The sequence below is a fragment of the Lichenostomus cassidix genome, chromosome 1 (assembly GCF_008360975.1).
Source record: "Lichenostomus cassidix isolate B80296 chromosome 1, HeHo_3.0, whole genome shotgun sequence".
Classification (NCBI taxonomy): domain Eukaryota; kingdom Metazoa; phylum Chordata; class Aves; order Passeriformes; family Meliphagidae; genus Lichenostomus; species Lichenostomus cassidix.
This window is the reverse complement of record NC_139479.1, coordinates 59,193,645-59,215,517: the sequence shown is the minus strand read 5'-3', so window position 1 is coordinate 59,215,517 and position 21,873 is coordinate 59,193,645. Positions and strand designations below refer to the sequence as shown.

Here is a 21,873-nt window from a genome sequence, read left to right as displayed (position 1 = left end):
AACAATATTTACAAGAAAATCTTGTGCACAGCATCTTTATGATCCATTAATTGTTCTGGAGTATGTGGATACAACATCTACTTAATTAACCTATCTGCAGCCCATCTGTCACTGTATATTACACTCACACTGACATTTCTGATAAATAACATGCCAGGTTTTTCTTAAAAACATTCCCTTGATATTGTTTTCAGGATTTTATAAGTCTGATTTTATTGATTTTATTAACATTTTTTTCAGAAATGCTAAAATTGCAACTGCTCCATGCTTCTCATTTCAGCCAGAAGCATAAAGCACCACCGGGGATTTTTCACGAGAAGAAGTTAAGATGCACTGGCAGGATGTGCTCCACAATAAGGGTGAGCTTTTGTCAACATGGGGCTGACTAAATGCAAAGAGCATTGGGGGCAACTCTTAAACATAACGTGATCACAACAATGTAAGATAAATAATACAAGTATTTCATATTATATTGCTAAAGCCGTATGCTGCTTTCACTTCCTACGGCGCTTCCTCCTGTTCTCTGACTTTTAACACCTCCAGGAAGCAGAAAGGTGAGACACAAAGGAATTGGGAATGAGATGTGAAGAAACAGCCAAGAGGTAAAAACAAGAGGGACTTAAACAAAAAAAAAAAAAAAACAAAAAAAAAAAGGAATTGGAAAGTATAAATTCTTAAAATACTAACAACAAAGATGTTTATTTTTAATGCATGTTATTTTCCAGCATATGTATAGTCTCTATACTATTTTTAAAAAGCAACATATCAAAATCACAAATTTTTGAAGCATTCATATTTTTTCTTATGAAAATAATGTTACTTGAATACAATGGGCAGATACCTACTCAGAACAAAAGAAGCAGATACTTAAGGGAAAAACACATTGATACCAGAACAATTTCTCCTATCCTGAAAAAAGAGGAGAAAACCCCTAGAAATACACTGTCCCATGGAATACACCTCTGCTCTTTAGATCATTTAGGAAAAAAGAAGACATCAGTGTGACCTGATGGAATAACTGCTAAGGACCTCTCCTTAGAAACTGTTTGGGAGAAGTAATTAAAAGCAACCAATATGAATTGCAATTGCTGTGCAAAATCAAAGTGAGCCTCCTCAGCCATGGTATAGCTATATGAAGGAAATGAACTTGCAAACATGCTTTTCAGACTGTCTCCTTTCAAAGACTCATCAATTATGACAAATGTGATATGTCATTATAATTACATGTACAAAACGATAGCTAAAAGTAACTTAGATTCAGCTCAGATTATCAGGGTTGTAATGAAAATATTAAAACTCAAGGAGTCAATATGACATGTCCATAACACAATACTAATTATTATAATCCACAGCTGTATTCAATTATATCTGTATTATTTCCACACTGTTTGAACTGAATTTTTGTGAATTTGCTTCATCTACATCTATATCATTAAGAATAATTCTGCCACTTTAAAAGTACAAAAATTAGTGCTTTTAGTTGCTACAACTAATATTATTAGGCCATTTAACCACATCACTATATCTGAGCAGAATTAAGTTAGGCAACAGAAAAATGGGTATGAATTTAATCGTCATGAATGTGCAAAGATGCTTGGATTGTGGCCACCACTATGCAGATTTCATCCATAGCTCTCTAACAATCAACCCTTACATTTTGGGGAGAAATGCCCAGTGTGTTCTTGCTCCAAATTCTGTGGGATGGTCATTGTCTTGACCATTTGCATGTGTTGCCCAAACCATATTTTGGATGTACATTTCTTAGGTGAAAAATTTTCATGTACTTGTCCATTACCCACTGCAACCCCCCTGCTGCCATTTGTGCTAGGAATTTAAAGAGGTACAGAGCACATTTAGACAATAGTTTTATTCCATAGCTATACACCAAAAGGTTGGAAGAATATATGAATTATGCAAGTGAAATAGAAGAAAAGCACCTGGGCAACCACGTATAAAGGCAAAATCAAAGTTGCTGTGATTCAGGAAAACATCTTAACATTTGGAACAGTTTGGTGCCTTACCAGTTAACAGTAGTCAAAGCTAGCCAAGAGCTTTCGGTTTTCAATTTTCAAGCTTTTCTAGAAGGAAACTGTTATCCTACAATCCCCTCACCCACCAGAATTTATCTTCAAATTCTGTTGTCTCTCTTGGATTTTAATTAGGAAGTCAGAATAGATATTGGTGATAGAATTACAGCAGCAAGGGGACATAACACTATAAAACAAGGAGAACACAAGACTATACTTTGCACTAAATTCCCTTGTGGAAAGGCTTGGTCAGGAATTCCAAGGTCATTACCCTAAGTGAGGTCCTCCATTCATTAAATCGAAGACCTGAGCTGGATTTAACGACTGTTTGAATCGACGAAGAAACTTTACTCCCTGATTGTCTCCACTCTTTGAGTTAACAAAAACTAAAAGAGGACTGGCACAGGATGGCGGGCATGTGGCTTTCCAGAAACCTGCAAACATAGTTAGAAAGAATGAAATAAATAAGGTTTTCTAATGTGAACAACACAAAAAGAAATCATGGGAAAGAGGAAGAAAGGGATGAAGGACAAAAGGAATACATTTTATCATGCATAATGTAAATGCTAATCTGAGTATTAGTCCTGCAAGGAAAACATAATTGCACAGGATTTACCAGTTCTTTTTTTTTTGTAGTTTCTGGTATTTTCAGTGCCTAGATTTAGTAAAATCCTGAAGACAATAGCTCTATTGTTTTTCAACAGTGCAAATTTATTAACCTTTAAGAATACTTCTTAAATCTCATCTTCCCAGATTATTATCCCATAATTGAATATACATATCAGTTACAAGTGTCTGGTTGTCAATCTCATTTTTCTTTAACTTTACTGGGTTGAACTGGATCATCCACGTCTGTATGAGCTTTTTAAGAGTACTCACAGACTTTAAAAGTTACTTGTACTCAGCTCCTCCCAGGTGAGACTTTGCATAAGAGCTATCTTTTCAGACTGAAGTTATACTATTAAGTATGACAGAATCACTGAACAACAGAAGACCTTCAGCTGTGATTCAAAGCTTATTAAAGTCAATGCAGGTCTTAACTAATTACAGCAGGCTTTCTACAAGGCCCTTAGTAAGCAGCACTAATGGACACAGTTGTCATTAACATGACCGGTCCATGGAAGCAGTGGTTTCCCAGCAACACTTCAAAATCAGACATCACATGTATAGGTTTTGACATTTGTCTCTGGTAGTATTAAAATGATTATGTTGTTTTCAATTACTAAAAAAATACTAAAGCTACAAATAAAAAATTGGCAATAAAGGATGCTAATTTAATTCCACATTATCATAATGTCGAATTCAAAACAAGGTTTGATTAATTAATTTAAATGCCAAGAAAAATAATTTCACATATTGAACAATCTTCTGAGCATGAGTAATAAATAACAGCATGATGTCTCACATAGCAAGTAAATAAAGTGAATATATACAGCATAAACAATTACTTTTACTAACTTCATATAACAAAATTCATTGAATTGTGTTAAAGTTGTTGGTCTACATTTGCCATCAACACAAACTATAAAATTTTGTGATACTTCTGTTTTAAATCCACTCTCTGCCTTGAAGTGCCGTCTCCCACTGCTGACGTGTCTCTATCCTGAACTGACAAAAAGCATCTCTGAGTTTTGTGCATTTGCTGGGTTTGTATCTGTGTGTTGCAGGATTCTTACACAGCTCATATTTAAAAAAAAAAAAAATTAGAGAAGTCATGGAAACAACTCCTCTCTTAAGCCTGCTAAAGTAGTTGTTGGATCTGAGCTGTTCAGCTAGCTTATCTCTGCATAATGCAAAACTATCCAAAATTTGAGAACTCACAGAAGGAGTGGTGTATGCCAGGCAGGCATCAGCCCACTTAATCTGACGACTCTGATCATTCACTTGAAATGTTTCCAAGGGTCATAAAGAAAATGGAAGAAAATTTCGACTGGGGCAACTTTAAAAAACATTTTTAAAAACATAACAGTTAAATAATTCTCTAAAAACCTACACAGAAAATTATACTTCTCTCTAAATTTGCAGACTGCATTCACCTGCACAGCAGAAGGATTTTAGTCTTGTTTATTTGTAAGGATGTCAATAGGCACTGGAAGTCCAGAGGTACCACTGAACACACTACAGGACTACGTACCATCGGAGTCTATACTGTTCAGTGCTGTTGGAGGGATGATCGATACCTTACATTGGCCAAGTGGACATTTACGAGGGTACAGATCTTTACAGGCCGTGTGAACCTACAAAAGAAACAAACTATTATTTCCTTTCACCGGAATTTTGAGGTGAAAATACAACTGATACTATGTTATCTATGCAACAAAAATGGACTCATATATAACATTTAGGTGTAGAGGGAAAAGAAGTGAGACTAGGAAAGAAAACCAAATGTTCAACCACAGAGGATTGTCACCTCTGGAGATGCCAATCATTTCCTAATGCTTACACAAAGAGCCTTGGACAACTACATGCCAGAAGCTTCAACAACAAATAAACTGCCAACTTGCATAAAAAACCCATCTTTTTAGATAAATTGATAAAATTAAGAGAAAACTATACATAGAGGAAACAGCAGTAGTATGTTGGAGTATTTCAATCAGCAACCTACAGATTGTCCTGAAGAAGAGAAAGTCAAGATTTTGCAGTAATAAACATGTTACTACATTAATATTAAAAATATTAATATAACGTATTACTAAAATATTAATAGATCAATAGCTACAATAAAAATACTAGAAAGTAACATATGATTATTAGGCATAGGAACAGGCATCTGAACCTTCAGTTATCAGCTAGGAGAAAGCAGAGAAAATACACTGGATAACAACACCTATTAAAGAAAAGTTGCATCTGTGGGTATATTAAAAATTAACTGTGCAAGTAGGACAGTCATCACAAATTCTGAATTCTAGACAGACCTGAGTTTGCAGAAGCTGCCTGCTCCTACTAAATCCAAGAGCAGGCAATGAGATGACAAAACAAAAAAAATGGTAAGCAATTAAACTGTCAAAATGCAAGATGCTTGGATGTGGTTCAGTGCACCTACCATAGCTTTACACCAAAGGCACTTCCAATCTTGCAGGCGTAGAACACTGCCACAAGTCTTGTCACAGACTGCGCATTTGGCACTGACAGGCAGGTTTCCCTCTAACCACTGGTGAGGCATAGCTATCTGTGGAGAAGGAGTCATTAAAGTTAAACACCCAGAAAGAGAAACTAAAGGCTTTTATCTCTCAAATATAGGTGGATTTAGACTATTGCTCACAGCAGCACCCTTTTGTCAAAGAAGCAGGTATACTGGTCAGCCAGGATAAGGGACGCTGATGCTCACAAGGCAACAGCAATCAATGGACTGCTCTGGTGTTCCACATGCTAGGCAGAAAACATGACACCTGAAGAAGGGAGACAAGTCTCATGGCAGAAATTAACCATAACACAATGGGGCAGTTAAGTCTGGAGGCTCTGTCATACAAACAAGTTCCCACTCAGCTATGTCGACTACAAGACAGAAACTAATTAAAAATACCTAAAATTCATAAGAATGGGCAAGAGAGCAGAATACCTCTGTCACTTCACTTATCCACTCACCATGGCTGGTAAGTCACAGCTCTATAAAGCACTTCCAAATGCAGTGCAAAGCTTTACTCAGTGCACTCTTTGTCCCATTAATACCATGAGCAACTCAGGACCATTCAGGTGTACAACTTAGTACCAACCTTCTGGGAAGATGCTTCACACCAGTGGCTCATACACAGCTGTGTTTGTAAAAATAGTCCATTTATCACAATCAACCTCACAAAAGCCTTTGTTTTTTCTCCTGCTAATTTTAAAATTCCTGCTTTCATTGGCAAAAATCCCCTCCCAATTCAGTGAATTCCAAACTGGCCTCCTGGGGAACAGCTCTAGGTAAGGAGTACAAAAAATAGATTGCCAAAACAGCATGGTAACAGTGTAAAATACAACCTTTGCTTAAGAGCAGTAGGAACTTCTGGGAGCAATTCTCCAGTTGCAGAGTTTCTCCACATGTGCCCTTTAAAATCTTGTAATATATCTGCAATCAAGTACCCACAGTTGCTAGACTTGTCTTGTGAGATAGGAATACAACTTTTGTTCTAAATACCATGTTAATCTTTGAAAAGTGTTCAGGAAAATAGCCACCTACCATTAACTTCAATGGGTCACAGGGCAATATTTCTATGCTTGGCCTTCCTTTTCCCCCCCCCTTAAAGAAACAGCTTTGGAAAATATTGTAAATATGAACAGTACTTACACCATCTTCATCTTCAATGATGTCTTTTCCAATTGAGGCTAATGTAGTCCATTTGCAGTTATTTGTTGCTCGGACAGCACATCTTTTATGTGCTTTAAACTTACACACTGCAAGACACACATATACACTGTGTTATTTTCAATATCACAGTGATACACTCCTTTTAAAAAATAAACACAGATGCCCCATAAAACAGCCAACTACATGTCTCTTAGTGTTGCACACATGACACAAAACAACTAAAAGAAAATTCAGTTCATAATCACTCCAGCTTTGACTCTCTAAACTGTGTTTAACTGCTTAGCTGTAGCCCATGCTAAGTATGCACTCAAATCCACATCAGTCCCCTTTTTTTCAAGAGCAAGGTACAAATATATCTTTAACTGTGGGTTTGCCTTTTCTATTCCTCTTTTTTTCTCTTTCTTCTTCTATTTCTGTAACTCAAATACCTGGTTTAAATTTGCAAGAAGTGATGGGAGAGGGTTTTACAGAAGTATTTTTAATCAGGAACTCTGTTTCTTTGTTCAAAGGATGCCTTGGGGGCACAATGCTTGGCCACTACGTTTGGCCTATTTTTCTCAGAAGATGAGAAAGGAAAGGGTTTATGTGGTGATATTTTTATTCAGGATACTGGGGATTACAAAATTTTCTAAGAGCTTATATTAAATCAGGAAGAACCTTACTTTTTACTGTATAATTTATTAGAAGTCTACTAATTGGAATACCCAGCACAAGTGTGTAGCACAGGCAGACATTTTGACAACCTAATAACTATTCGAATTTTGTTCAACTCAATGCGCCTAGCTAATGATAACATATTAGACCAAACAGACTGATGCACCCAACTGTGGGTATTTCTTCTACTGGAAGTGCATGATGTAATTGTATTTAGAGTGCATTATATAAATTATTTTGGCAGAGACCATTAAAGGCTTATGAGAACTAGCCAGCAGCTCAGAAGTAGTAGTCTCTTTTCAAACAAATACTTGACAGGAAATTATCAAGGGTTTGGCCCATCGCTTATCTACCATTAAAAAACATTAAGCCATGGTACAAAATGTCTTGTGAATAATAAATTTCCCACTTTAATTCCACTGATCCATTGCCAGATCAATTTAAGAAGTGAATTGAGACTATGTAAGCAACATCTGAGTTTGAGAGCAATCCTCACTGTTCTGGGAGATGCATGAACTTGCATGCTCAGCTCTCACTTTCTTACTTTCTAGAAAGAAAGAGAAGGAAACAAACCAAAAATGTTTCATTGCTTCTACAGTAACTCCCCCAATCATTTCAAAAAGCAGCATTCATAGAATCACAGAATTGTTTGGGTTGAAAGGCACGTTTAAAGACCATTTAGTTCCACCCCCCCTGCTGTGGACTGGGACATTTTTCACTCGACCACGTTGCTCATAACTCCATCCCGCCTGGCCTTGAACACTTCCAGGGATGGAGTGTTCACGACTTCTCTGGGCAACCAAAGTGTCCCACCATCATCACAGTAAAGAATTTTTCCTAATATCTAATCTCAACCTACTCTCAGTTTGAAGCCATTTCCCCATGTCCTCTCACTACATGGCCTTGTAAAAAGTTTCCTTCCATCCTTCTTGTAAGCTCCCTTCAGATACTGGAAGGCCACAAACAGATCACCCTGAAGCCTTTTCTTCTCCAGGATGAACAATCCCAACTCTCTCAGCCTTTTCTCATTGGACAGGTGGTCCAGCCCTCTGATCATCTCCCTGGCACTCCCACGGACTCACTCCAATAGGTCAATGGCCCCCAGCCTAACAAGGGCATGGAGTAAGACCAACACAGACCCAAAGTGTGCAAATATCCCATAACTGTCAACTAACAGGGTAGACTCACTTTTTCTAAACAGCTGAGCATCACATTATATATTTGCCAACCTAAGATAGTTCCAAGCATCTAAGGAAGCCAGCTCTCACAGAAGAACAGAAATGAAGGCTACATTTTCAAGTGATGGACCATAAGCAGTTTTCTCCATTTGAATGCTTCAGAGGAGATATGCCACTGAGTTCAGCTTCCTACTCATAAATGACATGCATTTGCTTTGCCACACAGATCAAAATACAACAAACCAGGAACAAGGAGGAATAAGAAATTACAAATTACAAAGTGATAACGAAGTATAAGAATTTTCAAGTCCTACTGAGCTGTGAATTCAACCTGATCTTAGGAACCCTGTATTCAACTTCTTTCTCAACAAGCCAAGGACAAATTCAATCCCAGGCTCTGAAGAGCTGCAGCAAGCCACACTATAGATGGCAAGTGACAGCTAATGTTTGCTTTGTAAGCACTGTAAATAACTTACCTACCAAATCTCAGATCAGACTCTTTGGGTCACCCCTGTTCAAACTCAGTATCATGAAAAAACAATTTATGTTGGTCTGAACATTAAACATTACCAACAACAATAACTTTAAGACACAGATGTAACTTTCAAACAAGGAGAGGAATATTTTAAATCAAATCTCAATATTAGTTACCACTATTCCCTAATTTCTTTTGTCTCAGATTACACTGAATCCTATTCATGAATCAGTCTGATATCTGAAATCTTTTGGAAAACATGCAGACATATGGCTAGACATCAACTACCATTACTTCACCAATGAAAGCTAAAATACAAGAAAAGTTAAGTTATTCAGGCAACTTAACATTGCAATATAGTTTCTGAATGCAGATGTGAAGTCTTTAGTTGTATGACCATACACTTTTAGAGAACAGGACCCTCAGTCACTGCATGTAATAGATGGTGCTTGATAAGTATTGGGTTGCACTATCCTCTGCTTTGTAATAATTTTCAACAGGTATTTGCCTAATTGACCAAAAGTTAATGAAATATTGCTTTTTAGACACCAAATAATTTCTTCCTGGCCTTTTAAAATTATTATTATTGTTGTTGTTGTTACACCCAGTAATACTACTACTACAATTAAGATTTTTTTTCAATACTGTATATCTTCAAAATATCAGGCACTTCTGAACAGAAACTGATCTTTGCAGTGATAGAAAACAGCATTTCTGTCATACAGGTTGCACTCAACTTCTGATTGGATCAAAATCTTATTTAAATGTTGTCTCTACCATTACAGAAGGGTACCATGTGATATAAAATCACAGAACACTTCTCTATTACTCCTTCATTCTTTACCAACAAACATCCCTTCTCTTCCAGACTGCTTCATTCACTCTTCACTCTCCAGACTGTGCAGAAAATGTGGCAAAATTATCTGAGACAATGACTGTGCAAGTAGGGTCTTTACAATTCCCTGGGTAATGGGTAAGAACAACAGGGTTTTGTGGGCAAAACCCCACAGCCATAATGGAAAAAGACCAAGTGCACAAAGTGCATTTGCAGAGATAATTTAATCTCAGTACTTTCTTACTGATTGACTTCACAATCCTAAAGTGTTCTTACAACATTATTTGTGCGATTTGTTGCAGGAGAATGCATTTTAAGAGATAGGCTTTCTCCTACTTATTAGCTATACTTTATACTCAACAATCAAGATTTAGTCATGATAAACAAAATGCAACATGAAGAAATAAATTTTTGAGAATAATCATAAAGGCACTGTTCCACTGGCAATGACCGAGATAGAAATGCAGTATTACTACAGAGTAACTGGTGTTAGAAAGCTCTGAAAGAGTTTCTGTAGAGAATGATATTCTTTACACTTCTTTGCCTAAACATTCCATGTTGAAGCTAAATTCTGAGTAGCTTAAAAACCAAATCCCTTCCTTAATTTAGCCAGTTTGGAATAATTTCTAAATCAAGGCACAAAGATCATAATTTCTCTGTCCTAGTAAAGACTGTGGATGAACATTGCAGAGATCGATCCTTTAGTGCTAGCTAGAGCAACACAACACACAGACAACATTGGAAAAGATTATCTTTTGAGATGACAAAAAAGAAGGAACCTGTGGGAAGAATAGCATTGCATCTCAAAGGAGAGTATGATTTTTTTAGAAGTCAGTTTTTTGATTAGCAGTAGCAAGAATGAAGCCTGGTTTGTTACAACTTACATCTTCAGATTGATATACATATTGATATACATATTGAATCTTTGCTAAAAAGAGGCAAGTTCACACTCGTCTTTTACCTAGCAAAGGCATGAACCTATCATATTTTTCCACACTGGTTTCCACAAGACTTAGAGTATCTTCAGGGTGGCCTGCAATTAATTTGGCCAACCTTTGCCAAAGGGAAGGGGCCCTGAAGAAAAGCCATTCATCATCTCCAAAAGAAATGAGGCTTGTTCTGTGGCGGACAAAAAAACCCAGTTGTGCAGGGCTGCTGGAAAACAGCAGTTCTAAGAGAATAAAATATTACTGGACAGATCTTCTAAAATATCATAAGCTGCAAGGTATCAGCAATGGGACTTAGTTTCACCTACAGTTAACAGTCAAGAATAGACCACAAAGACTCTGAGATACTTTCAAGACAACTTAGTGCACCAGTAACCCAAACCACTACCAGGAGAAAGAGCTCAATTATCTCTTGAGAAGTAGCCTCTCATGCTTCTTAATACAAGGCATAATAGAGCAGCCTGGGATCAATGACCACACAAATAATTGAATTTAGTATAGATATAAATGGATTCTCAGTGTAAAGCAGTGCTGGAGGTTTGAGATGCCAGGCATGAATATTTAAACAGGTTTTTTTTAATTATGTAATGGGAAAAAGCAGCACAGAACAAGTCTGGGGAATTTTAAGACTCTAAACTTCCTAGATTGTCTTCTCAAACCGTATATACTGCTAACACAGGTAAGCCAAAGGAAAAAAAATAGATGACTGAATGCATTAGAAGTACACATGGCAGAAGCAAGTATCAAACAAAATGCAGTTTTTAGATTAAGAAATTAAGGATGAATAACATGGGTTTTAACACGTATACATAACTGTGGACAAAGTATAAAGTATTCCAGTAATGTCAAATGATTTAAATTAGATCAATAACTAAAGATCTTCTTTAATTTAAAAAAATAAATATAAAATAGTAGTTGAGAAATAAAATATATAAATAGTAGTTATAAAATAGTAGTTGAGAAATAAGAGGAGATAAACTTATTAATAGACAAAAGAATATCAAAGTATTTACATGTAAAATATTCCAGGTCATACAGGATTATGAAGCTGTGGAACAGTGAAAGCAAAATCCAAACCACTTTCACAAGCTAGTCGTAAAAACTGAGGAAAGATTATCTGGCATCAGAAATGTGGCAAATGTAGCATTAGTTTGTCATAAATTATGCAGAAAGGTGACAAATTCTAAATCTAGAAATTATGGAAACTTCTCTAATGTAGAGTTAATGCCAACACCCTGTATATTAAAAACACACTAAGATGCAAAATTAGACACTGAAAAAACATTAAATGGTGAACTACAGACATTAACATTGATAAGCTCACAATAATAATTTTTGCTCAACTATCTTTTAAAATAGCTGTAATACTAACTTATGAATTGATAAATTCTTTATGAAAGTCTTTCCTTTCCTTTCCTTTGCCTGAGCAAATATAACTGTGTTTGTACACAGAGGCAATACAACTGCATTTTAGTTAAGCACACGATACTTCCATCTGCCAATATCAGACAATGAGAATACCATAATTGCCTTAAAACTGTCGAAAGGACTTACACACAGTGGAAAACATACACCAGAGAAGCTGGAAGTAACCATGCTACTTCTAATTTCTACGGAACGGATTTGTCCTGTTCCTTGGCAACTGCACCATTAGCTACACTAAAAGCATGGACAGTTCAGGACAGTGGGTTGATGTTTCCTTTGTATGATTTCCTTAATACACATTATTATGCTCAGACCTCAAGTATTATAACAGCATCAATAACAGAAATGTATTTGCAGTTGGGTTACATACATCAAAAAAAATCAAATTATGAATGGTGTAACTCTAACTCACTTCTGAGCAGTCAGCTATTTTAGTAATTAAATATCTCTAGGTTTCATATGTCTCATAAGGTCACACAAATGCTTAATTTTCTGCTGGATCCTAACACAAGCAGACTTGTTACCACTTTTCCACAAAATGTGCAGGAAAAAATTAGCTGTTTCAGGCCTATTATAATTGTTTGTTCATTAAATATTTCTCTGGATAAGCGAAATGCTGAAGTCTTAGCTGGATTTCCCTTGTTGAAACATCAAAATGCAGTCATCTACATCTTCACCCCCTCACATCATGAAAGAATTTTTAGAGTAATAAATCAGTATGTACTGCAGCATCAGGCAGCAGCGATAGAGCAAATAAGTATTGAAGGGGAATGGTCATAACACTTGTTCAATATTAACAATATTTCTAGATTTGGGGCAGAAACTACCATTATGATTTTCTTTTCTGAGAAATGCTGATTCTGCAAAACAGTAACACTATTTTGTTCTACATTTTTGATGTTCAAATCAAATAAATCCTCCATTTTCTTGCAAACCCTCCTCCCTGTACACTGCAAACTGGTTGCTGCAACAAAGAAATAGAAATTTCTTTCCAATAGAAATAAGTGTTCTATTGGAAAAGCCACCTGGAGCAACAGGAAGGTGAGGCAGATCATTGGCAGTCCCTCTGCCCGGAGGAGAGTCTTTCTCATGAAGAGATTTCTCCCTTCAGGCTCTTTTGTTACTCATTATTTTCAGAATCATGACTCAGTCTGAACTTGCAGCCTCCTGTCCACACACACAGCAAGCTACCCAAGGGGAAGAAAGCACGACTTTACCTTCACAGGACAGGCCGTGAGAAGTGACTCCAGAGAGGCTCTCTCTGCACACGTTACAGAAGGTGGGTCGGGCGTGGGAGCAGGCGTACCAGTTATGCATCCCTGAGAAATGTTCCACATTAAACTGTGCGGTCTAGTAAAGGAGAAGTTAAGACAAATTTGCAAGTACAGAACACAGCTACGGTGACTGACATTACGTACGGTTCCATATTTCAGGGAATGACAGTGCAAAGCTCACCAAAAGGATTTTCCAAAGGGTATTTAGCCTGCTCTCCCTCCAAGATTCTAAACGGAAGTGTGATAATAAGCTCTCATTTTGCTAGTGAAGTTCTTAACATGAAGCTTCACTCTGGCATCAGACACACTCCTCACACTAAGGAGGGTGAATACTCCAGTTCTGTGTCCTGTAGCTTGGTCTTTGAGCTAGAACAGGTTGCACCAAGAGAGATGTCAGCTTACCTCATAGTGTTCTCTGGACTGAACGGACTTCAGAGAGCTTATCCAGTCCTCCATTTCTTTTCTGTTCTCAGCACACAATATTAGCCTCCTAAATGGAGTGATTATCTGAAAAAGATAACAGCCTGATTAATCCAGATAGTAAAAATCATTATAGACTATGAAATTTAAGGCACTCTTTCCTTTGAGATGATGCAAAAGGATGACACGCCCTACATAACAAGATATTAAGCACTTAAAAATATTTTCTTTAATGTACTACCAACAAAAAAAGAGTTTGCTTTTCCTTTGACAGTTACGAAGATTCAAATCAGGCTTTTGTATAGGTCTCTGGCATCTACATTGATCATTATCCCTTCTCAGCTCTTTGTCTATGCACTGAGATTTAAATGCTCAAATGGCAGGCACTGAAACTGCTAAAACGCCATTCTGGAAATTACTAATTGACTAAGACTGAAATCCTATTTCATAACAGCATCATAGCAACTGTAAGGTCCATTACAGTTGCTACAGACAAAACAATATCAAAATCAAAAGCCTGGAAGTCTTAAACAACCACAAAAGCTGTCATCATATTTCTCTATCTTGTATATTGATATTATATTTCCACTAATTTATACATATAAAAATTTAAAACAGAACTTTCTATATTCAACTATATCAACTCAGTATAAGAACACATAGAAATCTTTATAAAAAGGCACAGAGAAGAAAAGCAAACAATTGAAAGCATATCCTGTTAGAACAATTGAATGAATTCCTGGAACAAGTTGATGCTGGGAATTTTTCAGTGGTATGGAGTTGGATTCTAGAAATCTGAAAATACTGTACCAAGGAGGTGCAGAGTATAAGCTGCTCTCCCCTCTCCCTAAACAGCAGAAAAATAGGCAAAATAACAGGAAGGCAGCAGAAACTATCAGCTAACTCCCACTGAAATTATTTTGAGCACTGCATTAAAATAGATGAAGCAGATACTTACATAGCAATGAATTTCAAACAAGTACAAGAAATTAAAGGAAAGTTATTTGTTTTGTTGTAGAAAGTATGAAAAATAAAATTAAATCCTTTATCAGTATTACGCACTGATCTACTGCATAGTAGGTACCACCAACACTTGCAAATTACTTAAATAAAACAGAGAAAGGACCACCAAAAATGATAGTTCTGAGTATTCTTTTAAATGCTACAGGCTAGACATTGCAAAAATATTTGCACAATATTAGGAAACACTTATCTAGAGCTGCAGTCACTTACCCAATCCCTGCCGTAAATAGTCTCTAGCCTTGATGTGTCCTCCCCACTTCTTCATTAAACTGAGCTGCACTTTAACATATCTCAGAGGCGACGTTAACTGAAGTGCAGCAGGCTGCAAGTCACATGGAGGGGAGGCAAAAACCCTTTGGGCTGGCTGCTTTTTTTTTTTTTTTTAGTGTACTCACTTCCCATGGAAGGGAATAGTTTCTTTGTTTTCTGTTTCCTTCTATCTCACTTAAAGATACTTAATAAGGTTTAGTAGTAGCTCTCCATGGCTTTTCCTAAAGAAGAGTTTATGCAAAGAGCAATCAATGCTTCTCTCATTAGTTTGGAGCCAAACAGACACTTTATTACTTCAAAATGTTTTTCTAGGCCAGGTCATCAAATGAAGCCAAGAAAAGTCATTAAATCATAATATAACCTGGCTCCAACAACAGTCAGCATTCTGCTGAAATTTCCAGGTTTCAGTGGACTTGGAAATCTTATTGGGGCAAACAGAAACCACAGATTATTTTCTATTATATAGCATGAGATTATAATATAGATTAAATAATGATAAATCCACCCAAGTCTCGGCACGTTGTGTCCATCCTTCTGCCACAGTTATTACTGATTCTAACCTGTAACCAGATGTTGTGAAATGCCATTAAGCAACAACAGCTGCATTTATTGCTGAAAACTCCTGACTAATCTTGATCTTTTCAAGTAATATTTATATATACTACTGGTCACAGAAATCCACTCCATCCTCTCCATCCTCTCTCTGCATCTCTCCATCCTCCCGCCCAGAATTAAAGGCCCTGATTCAGTTGTTCACACCTAGTTACCTAGTGCCAATGAAGAAACTCCTCAGTATCCAAAGTTTTGGCAGGGGAGGGTAAGTACAACAGAGGACCAGAAACAGTAACTATAAGTAAGTTAGGTGGGACACCAAACTTCATCTCAAAAGGCACTGCACATCCATTTATTTGCAATCAAATCACATCACCAAACACTGCTAACCAATGCATGCAAACATACCAGAAATTAATATATTCCAGTTTCTCACTAAAATCAGAGTGCAACAAACTTAATAAAGTTCACAGCATTGCAATAGCCTAACAGTTAAATTGGATACTGTCAATCACATGAATGTAGGATCAATCATTAGTAGTGCTATAAAAATGAAGTGCAAAGTTGGAAGACATACATATTTGTAAGCATCTGTAATATGACTAAATACAGCATCTGTAATATGACTAAACTACATATTCTCTTTGATTTACATGTTTGCAACAACAAACTTCAAGAAGGTACCTGGTAACATGAAAAAAGACAAAATGCATTATAGGCAAGAAGTATAAACAACGCTTGGAATTTTAAAAATAAAATTAATAGAATAAAAAGAAATAAAATAGGAACTAAGAAGCCTACTTAGCTTCTCATCTATGTCAGTATACAAAGTCATGGAGAAATTGCACTCTCATTATTTTTCAGATATTTCATGTACCATAAGAACTCAGGGAATCAAGGAAACTGTTAGCAAACAACAAGGAATGTTTTTCCCTAAATGCAAATTATTAATTATATGTGAAAAGCATTCCCAAAGGATGTTGAGGACATGAAAAGCAAAAATGTCCAAAAAGGCATTTGAAAAATTAATCACAAATAAATGCATCATATACTATAAAAGACAATATCTGAAATCTTCAACTTACCAGGTCATTAAAAATCTAACAATGAGTCAATGTTGGGAAGTTACTCGAGTAAGAATCACTGCATATGCTCTGCTGTTTCTACTTCTTTCTTTAGTATCTGCCACTAATATTATAACACTTTGATTCAATATGGTTTTATGAGCTTTACACTAACTCAGTATAGCTTTCCTTGCTTTTCCTAAACTGAGAATGACTTCCTAAACCTTCTTATTTGCATTTACACAGACAGCCTGCTTTCTTCTGAATGCTTAGACAGTGCTATGATTCACTAAGTGGGATGTTTAAAGTTCATTCATTAAAGACAGCTGAACCTGTATACAGACATAATAAAAATCAAATGGATGTAATTGTCCTTAAAACAATTTTCTTACCATGTAATTTGGATTTGACAAGTAATATTATCTCATTGAATGTACTCACATTCATAGTCCTGTATATTCTCTTCTACTGACCCAAGTCAGCATCTTTTCTTCAATTACATATTATCTTTTTAATCCTTGCTGTTCCAAATATTAATATTTGTACACCACTCTGAATATGCTGAACTCTCAACAGAAAAGAAGAAATTGTTTAATGCAACACAAAGGAAGTGTTACAGGAACCACTTGAAGACCACTGAGGGAACATACAAATAAAGAAAACTGTAAGTCTTGAAGGAACTCAGGTGCAAATGGTCCACAGGCTGACAAAGCAGGAGACAAATCAAGAAGGAAAAGACAGTCAGAAGGCCTTAAAAACTAAGTAAGATTAAGTTCCTTTGAAAATTTTCACCATTGTCAAGTAGCCAAGAAGTCATTGCTGATTTTGGAAAAGAGTTACCAAAAGCAGATACTGCAGTATTTTGGAAAGTAATGAAACAGAGGTAGTTGGAATAAAAAACACTTTTGATGCAGTAGGCATTGGGAAAGAGTGAACATATAGTCTGAAAAACTGAAGACAACCAACACAAACCCTAAAACATCCCAGGAAATAAAGAATGTCTGAATGGGAAGAAAAACTACCCATTACTGCAATAATGTTCCTGGTCTGTTCTGAAAAGTAGGGGGTTTTTTTTGAGCAGGGAATGAGGGAGAGATCAAGAGATCACTGTTCACTCTGCCCCCACAGGAGCCTTGCCTTAAATTGGGATTTTCACACAAACACTATGATAATTTGGCTTTTAAAAATATGCACATACTCACATATATGTGTACTTAAGTATCTTGAAATTACTTGGATGACATTTCTACAGTCACGTTTGGGGCTACTACTGCAACTTTTCTTTCAAACAACACTTATTAGGAACAAGCTTAACACCTTGAAAAGAAATAGAATTGTCATCCAATTCAGAGTAAATCTGAAAGCCCTTTCTTCTTTCAATGGGAATACCACAACCAGTAACATTCTATATGCCTTCAACCCAGTGGGTTTAGACTTACATTTCATAAAATAAAATCACAGAGTTCAATTAAAGCATTTTGCCTAATTTTTAATCTATTTTTTTACTATCGGCAATATATGCGAAAATACAGTTCCCAAAGCTTGGTGGCTCCATTTCTGGTTTCTTTTACCAATTCATAATGCAGACACAGTATTTGCTAATCAAGAGAACAGTGGTCTATATCTAAGTAGCAACAAAGCAGCTATCATAAAGCACTCTGCTGCCTGCAACATGATATTTGCATTAAGGCACCTTCTGCTGCTCTGAACTATTATCAGGCATTATACTAATAGCCCTTTGCATGGCTGATCTTGAATTAAATTAGTAATGTAGAAATATCACTTAGAATCTGAAAGGGGTGGGGAAATGGTTTTCCTGTTTCTTAGACAGATGCTTTTAAAATATCTTTCCAGAAATAATGAAGAGAGGATGATACAGAGAGAGCACCCCAACTCCCTTCTTAGGGACCATATTTAATGCCTTGGGCAGGAGGGTAACAAATGCTTTCTAACTTCTCTGTGTTTATAGACATTGGTGAGTCAGTACTGGCAAATACTAGGATAACATGCTCTGCCTCCCTTGCTTTCTGTCTGCCCCTGCGAGTCTGCATGAGTTTGTCAGGTGAATGCACCACCATCAATGTTGGGAGTAGACTGCTTGGGTCACTGATGCTCCCACACCTCCCAGAACTTTGCTGCAAACATCACAGTGCCACCAGTTGGACAGCTTTCTACAGTAATTGTAATTTCTTGGTTTCTGGATACTAAATAAATTACAACAGTACTGTCATTGTCAAAGGGGTAGTTAGGCAGTGCTTTATGGTGAATCGTCACTTTTATTTTTCATGATGAGTCAAGCCAGGCAAAAGTATAAATTACAGACACAGCGGAGGATTTAAAAGCAAGGTGGGTAATAAATGGTTATTATGTTTGCCTGAGTACAATACAGAATTTATAATCAGAACAATTAGCTCTGTCTTCTCCACTAAAATGTTGCTTCCCTCTTTTTCCTGGCCTTCTCCTATTTCACTGTTCTCAAGCTCACAAATATCGATGTAATGTGTGGTTTTGGCTCCCACAGTAAACCTCTTAGGAGGAAAAAGAAAAGAGTTAGTCCCACACAGTATCTCCTGCACCAGTACAACACCAGAAAAAGTAAGTTTATCTAAGAGACAGAACAAAAAAGGTTACACCATTGAAAATGGTAAAAGGTCTGCTGCAACTTCATTCTGCAGTAGAATCCAGCCTGGATAATTTAGGCAGCTTGTCGTATACCACATTAAGCAAAAATGAAGGAGCCCAGAATACAATCAGGCACATGGACAAGAAAGCAGTTGGGAATAGTCAGCATGGATTCATTCACCAAGGGGAAGTCACGCTTGACCAACCTGTGATGAAGTGACTGGCCTGGCAGATGAAGAGACAGAGGTGGATATTGTTCACCTTGCCTTCAGTAAGGCTTTCAGCACTATCCCTTAAGATCTCCCTGGAGAATCTGATGAAGTACAGGATGGATGAGCAGACTGTGAGGTGTGTTGAGAACTGGTTGCATGGCCACGCCCAAAGTGTGGTGGCACAGAGTCTGGCTGGAGGCCAGTAACTAGCAGTGTACCCCATGGGACAACACTGAGTCCAGCCCTGTTTAACATCCTCATTAATGATCAGGATGATGTGGCAGAGTATATCCTCTGCAGATTTACTGATGACAGAAGACTGGGAAGGAGTGGCTGATACACCCAAGGGTCACACTGCCATCCAGAAAGGCTTCAAAAACCTAGAGAAATGAGTTGACAGTAACTTACAAAGTTCAACAAGGAGAAGTCCCAAGTCCTGCACCTGGGAAGGAACAACCCCAGGCATCAGTGTACCCTGGGGGCCACCCAGCTGGAAAGCCACTTGGCAGAAAAAGACCTGGGGTGCTGTTGCACAATGAATGGAGCATAAGTCAGCTACATGCCCTTGCAGCAAAGCAGGTCAATGGTATCTTGGCCCGCAGGACCAGGGAGTGAACCTGCCCCTCTGTTCAGCCCTGGTGAGGCCTCACCTGAGTGCTGAGCCCAGTTCTGGGCTCCTCAGTACAAGAGAGACATGGACATACTGCAGATGTTCCAGGGAAGGGACTGGAGTACGTTAGGAAAGCCTGAGGGAGATATACAACTGTTTAGCCTGAAACAGTTTAGGAAGATCTTATGTATGTAAACCCCTGAAGGCAAGGTGCAAAGAGGACAGAGTCAGGCTCTTTCCAGTGCTGCCCAGTGAAAAATTAGGAGGTAATGGGCACAAACTGAAACACTGGAGGCTCTCTGTGAATATCAGGAAACAGTGTTTTACAGTGTGAGAACCAGCACAGGTTTCTCAAGGCAGTTGTGAAGTCTCCATCCTTGGAGATACTGAAAAACCACCTAGATGTGGTCCTGGCAGCCTTGACTAGGTGGCCCTATTTCAGCAAAGGGGGTAAACAAGAACACCTTTAGACGCTCCTTCCAACCCCCAGATCATTCACAGATGATTCTGTGAAAACAGAATACAGGTAAATCAAGTCATCAGTTACATGTCCAGCCTCGAACTGCAAAAGTATCCAGCAAAGGTTGCTTTGTCAGAAATCCAGGTCCCCAAGTCAACCTCATGTATTCAACGTCAACCAACTGCTAAGAGAAAAACATTATTCCTGCAGAAGTATAACTTTATAGAGAGACAGTTACAAGAAGCAGGGTAGGAAAGTTCCACGAATTTGGACCGAAGAATTAGAAATTTATTTTAAATCAGCATTTAAAATAGCAAAACCAATAAACCATTCTTGTAAATGTAAACTGGAAACTGCTATATATAGCTCAAGGCCTGCATGTTTCTTTAAAGTCCTTACATAAAGATTTGTTAAGCACGTTACTTTGCACTGCTGTGCCCTTCGCTCTGGTTTCACCAGCTCACTACACATCTATCAGATGGGATGGCTCCTGTGCTTTAAGGAAAACACATAATTATATATTTAATGACATTAGGTGCAAATTTATACAAAACAAACCAGCAAAGGACTATTTTTTTCTGTAATAACAGATTCCTGTTTAAACATCACCCAGCTGCCTGAAGCCAGGGATCCTTGTTCACTAGAAACAGGAAATTTTTTCGAAGTTTACACCAGTGACTTTATTTATAAAATTATTTGGTAAACAGGAACTGCAGTGAGGGATACTTTCTAAGGTTCCTCCAGGTATTTTAACCACTTATAAAGCACGAAGAGAAGGAAACGTCAGAGAATAGGTTAAGTCTAAAAGTGCAGGAAGAACGAAATCTGGCAATCTTCAGTGCATATTTTCCACACATCCTATATGCTTCACCAGTCAAAAGGAGGAATTTTCCGCAAGTTATTTTTGAAAAATTTCTTCTATGCATGAAATGTGTGGAAAACAAGCTCCAGGCAAATGTAACTAGAATAAAAATGTATAATATAGTCCAGAATGGTCACATTTTACAGTTTCCCTTTATTTTTCTCTTCAGAAAAGTGTTCAGCTTCATTGCACCAGACCAATCTCAAGCGATTTATTTATGGATTTTAGCATCACAGCTGAAATGCTTTATTGCTTTTTCATAATGAAACTTAAAGCTTCAGTATCTCCAGGCACAGAGAAAGGGAGTCAATGCATCAATTCAGAGATAAGGAGCTTAAAACTTGGAAGTCACACCCAAAGCACTCCCAGCTGCATTACCTTTTTTTGTCAGTGCCAGAGGATGGGGGCCGGGGGGGGGAAGGGTGGGGAGAGGGGAACTGGGAAGAGCAAGTGCTAAATGGAGGAAAAAGCCCTAAATGCATCACAAGTGCACACTAATTGCTTTTGCCTAATTTTTCTTTTCCTCAGCATATTAGTTTGCTATTTCAGTTTTTGTCTTACTTCTAAGCTGCCTGAATATAAAAAACCCAAAAAAACAAAAAACACACCAAAAAAAAAAAAACCAACCCTGAGTGGAAAATTGAACAAAATGGAATACAAAGCACTTCCCCTCTC

At 37.4% G+C, this 21,873-nt stretch overlaps 1 protein-coding gene across 3 annotated transcripts in view; it reads right to left on the bottom strand.

The window, feature by feature from the left end:
* The window catches only part of DGKH (diacylglycerol kinase eta), a 157,139-nt gene that overhangs the window by 44,846 nt on the left and 90,420 nt on the right, over positions 1 to 21,873 (bottom strand). For 2 of the 3 annotated variants that reach the window (XM_085059159.1, XM_085059165.1), the window contains exons 5-10: positions 13,506 to 13,610; positions 13,047 to 13,179; positions 6,295 to 6,401; positions 5,071 to 5,196; positions 4,162 to 4,264; positions 2,299 to 2,461 (exon numbers count right to left, since the gene is read on the bottom strand). In XM_085059159.1, coding sequence (XP_084915285.1) covers positions 2,299 to 2,461; positions 4,162 to 4,264; positions 5,071 to 5,196; positions 6,295 to 6,401; positions 13,047 to 13,179; positions 13,506 to 13,610 — 737 coding nt within the window. The remainder of the gene's footprint in view (positions 1 to 2,298; positions 2,462 to 4,161; positions 4,265 to 5,070; positions 5,197 to 6,294; positions 6,402 to 13,046; positions 13,180 to 13,505; positions 13,611 to 21,873) is intronic. The other variant, XM_085059174.1, reaches the window with a different exon arrangement.